Below are 6,444 nucleotides of genomic sequence, written 5' to 3' on the forward strand. Positions count from 1 at the left end.
TTTCATCGATTAAATATTAATTTGCATTTTTCTAATCAAACTCAATTCCAAATGTTTTCCACCAAAAACTCATGATTTGCTTTCTTTCCTCAACGATAAATATTTTACTTTCACTCATTAAATCCAATTAACTTGCTTAATCTCGTTAATATCATTGATAATCCAACTAATAATAGACAGATTAACGAGGAAAAAGTTAATTAGAGAAAAATTTACCTTCAAACAATTCGTCTTCTCCAATCTAATGAGTCAAACCAAATTACCTGAGAAATGATGAAAAACGAAAAAACGAAGGATTTATTCGATCGAATTGGTTCAAGTTGATTCTGTTTGCTTATTCGAGTTAACGCAAATTCGAACCAAAATTTTGACCTTTAAAGCCTTTTCGACCCTTTCTTAAGATTATCATAAAAACCATTTTTACTTACATTGAACTTTGAACAAACAAAGTCAAAGTCAATGTTTTTTACTAGACTTTAAACTCGTAAACTTCAAGTCGAAACTATTTTCCAAACTGAATCAAGGTTGTCGACATTTCGGGTTGAGGCCAACTCCTTCGAGTCAATTATAAAACCTCTTTCTTTCCTTACTTCAAACACTCTTTTCTCCTCCTTTTTATTATCATCATTATCATCTTCATTTCACTTGAAACTTTTATTTTGATTTCGTGTTTTCTCAGATGTTTTTGTTTTCCAACCTTAATCAACAATTGCTTTTTTTAATATTCAGGTTAAATTGTGTCTTCAGTCCTTTAATCACCTTTGAGATTTACTTGATTTAATACTTGTTTTCACTTGTTTAATGGTTAAAAGCGTCAAATGATTAACTATTTCAATTCAACGACAATTACTTTTGAATTTGTGGTCAAATATCTGATTGAATTGCTTGCCTGGATCAATTTAAGTGACTCCGAGTTGGAAGAGATTGTTAAACATTCAATTGCCAAAAATGATTTAGACCAACTTGTATCAACTCTATGGGTAAGTTTAAGTATTAACATTGAACATTTACTCGAACAATCAATTGGTAGAACCTAAATTTAGTCTATTGATTGCCTTTTAGTTTACAATTCAAGGTTGAGTTTAGAGACAATTGAAAGTCGATGAATGATTTGAATAATTAACCGATTCAATGGTTTATTGAGCAGCCAATAATGATCAATATTCATTGTTTGTTTGAGGAAGATGAAGTACTTTAATTGCTATTTTGGTTACAATCGAGTTTAATTGGTAAAGCTGATTGTTGAATTGCTTTAAAGGAAAAGATGTCTTAGGTTGAGTAGCTAAACATTTTATGCTTTTCTTTGGTTTTCTTTACCATTTTCAATTTACTCTGTAAACCAGAAAATTGGACCCAAAAGACGATCTCAAATAACTTCATTGGTCCTTCAATGTTGCGGTTCACTAAATCGAACCGATATAATAGACTCTCTTCTCGATCAGAAGCTAATAAATCCGTACATTTGGAAAGATCGATATGAATGGTCACCACTACATAAAGCAGTGTACAAACGGGATCTGGCTCTAGTTCAACTTTTAATCTCTCGAGGTGAGTTTCAAGTCTTCAAGATGACAAGTAACCAGAAAATTTGCTTCCCTAAACTTAGCATTAAAAGTGAATAAAATTTAATTTCGGCAATCAAGGAAGCATAAATTGAGCGAAAGAAATTCAAAAAATTAAAGAAACGAAAAGAGCTGAAACAGCCTTAAAATCACGCTTTTAATACGAAAAGTTGATTTACCACTAAATTACAGTATTTCAAGATTAGCAATACATAGTTTTAACAAAGGTTAGTCAATGAGAAGACTCATCACTTTGGTGTTAATTTCGGGTTTCATTGTTTTTCACAATCGGAGACTAGTTTTACATGAATTAGACAAGAGGCATTTCTCAGGGAATATTGAAAGATTGATTCCAACGAGGGAATCACCACAACTGGTAAATCGATAGCGACCATTGAAATCTCGATATCGATTCACCACTTGTGACAATTTCCTCATAAGTATCGTCTAACTAACATTAGTAATCTGATCGATGTATAACCAGAGGAGACTCCTCATTGACTAACATTGTAAGCAAGTCTTTGCTCATTTAAAAACATGTCTATCAATCTTGACTGCAAAATCAATTTAGAATTTTCGATGAAATTTCGAGTTTAATTTCGATAAAGACTTTTCGAGAAATCGAAATTGATTGTTTTAAAACAATATAAAAATGTAAAGGAAGAGGAACGCGAAAATATTGCATTAAAAGGTAAACCTGTTGAAGGTAATAATAGAGCAAGTTCAAATCAGTTCAGTAAACTAAATTGAATGTAAAATTGCCTTTCGCTTTCCTTAATCATGAAAATTAACTGTTAACGAAACTTTCATCAAGGTTGATTAACATTCAGTATTTTGGTTATCATGAAGAAAAAACATTAACCACTAAAAATTACGTTAATTAACTGACATGAGAAAAAAAAGTTCAAACAAAAGCATCTTATTGTGACTAGAATTTAAATTTTGGTCTCTTTTCAGGAGTCGATATTTACTCTCGTGAAATCAATGGTAACACACCACTTCACATTGCCATCCAAAGCGTCCGTAATCCACCGAGTGGCCTCAACGATGACCAATCAAAAAGCACTTTACTTGAAATAATTGGACTTCTATTGAAGGCCGATCACGATCAGTGCAAGAGCAACCATTACACCGACAATGGTAAACCTTGCAAGTTGGTCAACGAGTACAACAATTTTGGTAAAACAGCTTTACACTATTGCGTCGATCTTGATCCTTCCCCACTGACAATCCAACTAATTTATATGCTAATCAACGGAGGAGCCGACATTGATCTGATTGACTCGAAAGGTCGAACTCCGTTTTTCCATTTAACCCAAGAGTTGAAGCAAAATTTAAGTCGAAACTCGCATTCACCAGAAAAGACCAACACTGACAATGCACTTCATTGTTCACCTTTTATAAACATTTTACTTGAACATAACTGTGATTCACTCAATTATTTAACGATAATCGGTAAAGTGTCGCCGTTGAAGAACCTTTGCCGTCAACTGATTCAAGATCATTTCAAGTCAACCAACTTCAACTGTTTACACGGACTTTTGCCCAATGAGTTGATCAACTATCTTAACCGTCTTCTGGTCAAGTAAACACCAGACTCAAGAAAATACCAGTTTCCAGTCAACAGATTGTGTCAACCCAAACCAAATTTACCAGTTTAGTCATCAATTTGGATTTAATTTTTCACTTTCAGTTGATTGTTATTTTTGCATAAATCATGTAAACTCAATTGTCACTAACCTTAAAGGTAAAATTGTTTGATAACATGATATTATTAATGTACAAATGTGATCATCAACAATAAAAAAAAAGGTTTTTACCAAGGCTTTTGGCTATCAATTTAACCACCTTGACCCATCTTTAAACACGATTAATGGTGAATTAGTTTTTTCAATCATTAAATCTATTCATCCTCATCAACCATTTCTTGATCAACATTAACCTTGTTTATGATTTAAATTGCTAAATTGGTCAATGTTTTCTTTTTGTTTTCAAACAATAATCTTGACCATTTGTTCACATTATTCACAGTCAAGGTAAATTTCATTTACTTCCTACCGGTTTTGGGTTGAATTGATCAAGGATCAACTTTCATATCAACCACATTTGATCCAATTTCATTATTTTAAGGCAATTTACTTGTTATTTAACAATATTTTTCCTTTTATTTCCTTTATTCAATCAATTATTGATTAGGTAAGTAACGTCATCTGATGTCAGAATCTGGAGTAAAAATCGTTTCAACAGGGAATCGAATCAAATTGAATCTAGAGTTTCATTTATTATGATAATTCAGTGACTGATTGAGCTACGAAAACATTTCAAGCGAACATTTCTCCGCAAAATACTTTCATGAAACTTGAACAATTTTTTCATTTTATTTTACCGAACATACTTTGACCAGTAAAGGGCCGAAATATAGAAAGCAATTTAACGAAATGCAAGCACTTAAAAACATTCGTTATTTCAGTTATTACCCGAACCGCTTCGACCCTTCACATTCACTTACTTATAGACATTGGATTCAGGTGGCTCTGTGGTTCAACATGTGGGAAAGCAAAACATGTGCCAATACATGTGGTCAAAACTGGTTTTCGGGCTAACATTGTGATATATTGAGATATTTTTGGATATTTTTCTAGTTTTGTTCATTTATTGAGACATTGTAAATTCAAGTTTGGCTTCTGTTGAGTTAACCGATCAAAATGAGTGGAAATAATGATTACCCGAGTAAAGTTACTATCAAAATGAGACCAAGTGATGAGGATTACCAAGATATTACAATTGATTGGTCAGATGAAAGCTGTGAACATAAACAACAACTATTCTTCCGAAAGGTAAGCACAATACTTCTTATACGGTATTTTTCATATTTAATTGACAATGGTTCTTTGTAATTGCACTTACAGATTGCATCTTTCATTGGATTACCAGCCAAATATTTAAGCAGCATCTACATTAATCATACAACGACTCTGATTCCGCTTTACAATACAGAAAGTAATTTTCAGTATGACCCTCCACGAGTGAATGATACATTTTGGCAAAGTTTTAATGACGGTGACTGTTTCTTGCTTCGCTCGTGGCTACGTTTAATAGATCACGAATGCCTTTTCGATTTACATATCGATATTTTCTCGGCACAACGTGAAGACATTCATCCAACCCAATGTACTCTATTGTATTGTCAAACCATAAATAGCAGATCTTACTTGAATAAAAGAAAGGAAATCATTCTAAATTCGGCAATATTCCCACAAATTAGAGCTGGATTTCCTGAACAAAGATTAGGATTACCTGACGAGGATCTTTGGAAAAAAACTTTAGTTAATTTCAATATCAGGCAATATTTTAATCCGGCTTGTTATCGTGTAATCTTCCGTGGCTATAATGACAGACATGAGCGTGAATATTTGCCGCATCGAGGTTGATGTCCAGATAAATCATGAAATATTAAGAATACCAATAAATTTCAATCAGTTACATCTGACATTTTGCTTCGCAAGTTATTACCAATTCATCAACAGACAATTAACTAATCAAAAATTTAAACAACTTTACCTTGGTAAGAATCGCAACGCAATAGCCTTAAAGAAATTTCGAGTCGTGAGTGAAATAAGAAACCCAAAAATGAAAAAATGAATCAAAAAGTCTTTACTTTTGTAATTTTTAGTTGATGTCTTGGCGCCCTCTCTTGTCTACCAGTTTACCTATTCAACTGTCTTTTGTTATGGATCAAGATGTAATCATGATTTGGATAGTTTTGATTTATACTCTGATAATTGATGGCAGTGTAATTCAAGTTAATAGTGATGGACGATTGTAATTAGATTTATAAGTAGATTTAATCATAAACTGTTTTTGCTTGTTCAATCATTCGAGAATTGAATGAGTAAAGTAAACTTGGTAAACTGTTGGTTTGTTGTATGAACAGGCAAACCCAAATGAACAATAAAAATTGAATGGTTATCATCATATTAAAAGCTGTTGACTTGATTCCATTGATGATATGTGTCTATGATAATATCGACATGAAAGGATACCAGGCTGGATCAATTAGTCTACCGGGAATTAGCCAATGAAACTGAATCGATTCAAAGCAAAATATCAAAAAGCAAAATGAAAGGGGCCAAAGTTAATTTGCTTGTTCCATCATGTTCCCTTGGTAAATCAACTGGCATTAAAACGCCTGAAAACACACATTATTAATATAGATCTGAAATGAACAACAACCAGAAAACAAGAACACACAAAAAAATGTAAACTAAATGATGATGATTAAATAATATGTAATCATATAACATAATCATTAACGTGTAAAACAAAAGCTGTAAATGTAAAAATGAAAACAGAAGTGGAAACAAAATGAAAACATTTAACCAAATTGGCCAAGATTATCATCTAAACCAGCAAAAAATTCAATGTTTCATATTGATATTAATGAAAGATTATCGTCTAAGAATGAAATTACCTGAAATCAGATGTAACCAAAGGAATAACACAAAACTCTCAACATTTCCCCGATATTTGTCTTTGTATATAAAAAGGTAAATATTGTCATCAAAACAATTCTCATTAACATTTACCATTCAAGAGTTACTCAGGGAATGGAGAGAAAAAGTAAAGAACAAAAAATAAATGAAATTGAGGATAAAGATGAAGAAAAAGAGGAAGAAAAAAATTCTTCCCTGAGAGAGATTTGGATGAAGATAGTTTGGATATGAAACAGGTTCGATCACTCGGGAAATGAGGAAGGAATGAAGACTCAGTTCTGGCAAAGTGTCTCATGAGGTTTGGACATTGTGTGCTCTGATAATGATGAGAAGAAGAGAATGAGATTAGAAGATGAAAAAGGAGTAAAATGTAATGTAAAGAAAGAAGA

At 32.3% G+C, this 6,444-nt stretch overlaps 2 protein-coding genes across 2 annotated transcripts; both read left to right on the forward strand.

Annotated features, from left to right (window-relative positions):
• The first annotated feature begins 609 nt into the window (after positions 1-609).
• On the forward strand, positions 610-3,406 carry LOC107365776 (transient receptor potential cation channel subfamily A member 1). Its single transcript, XM_015933347.3, has 3 exons — positions 610-980; positions 1,344-1,548; positions 2,520-3,406. Exons 1-3 carry the CDS (start codon positions 819-821, stop codon positions 3,149-3,151), a joined length of 999 nt encoding a protein of 332 aa, XP_015788833.1. The 5' UTR covers positions 610-818; the 3' UTR covers positions 3,152-3,406.
• Positions 3,407-4,114: 708 nt separating this feature from the next.
• On the forward strand, positions 4,115-5,545 carry LOC107365781 (uncharacterized). Its single transcript, XM_015933351.3, has 2 exons — positions 4,115-4,399; positions 4,472-5,545. The coding sequence occupies exons 1-2, from the start codon at positions 4,268-4,270 to the stop codon at positions 4,991-4,993; spliced, it is 654 nt and encodes a 217-aa protein (XP_015788837.2). The 5' UTR covers positions 4,115-4,267; the 3' UTR covers positions 4,994-5,545.
• Positions 5,546-6,444: the final 899 nt, after the last annotated feature.

Source organism: Tetranychus urticae, chromosome 3 (genome assembly GCF_039701765.1).
Source record: "Tetranychus urticae isolate SD_2017Ah chromosome 3, NJAU_TeUrti_SD_1.0, whole genome shotgun sequence".
Lineage (NCBI taxonomy): Eukaryota > Metazoa > Arthropoda > Arachnida > Trombidiformes > Tetranychidae > Tetranychus > Tetranychus urticae.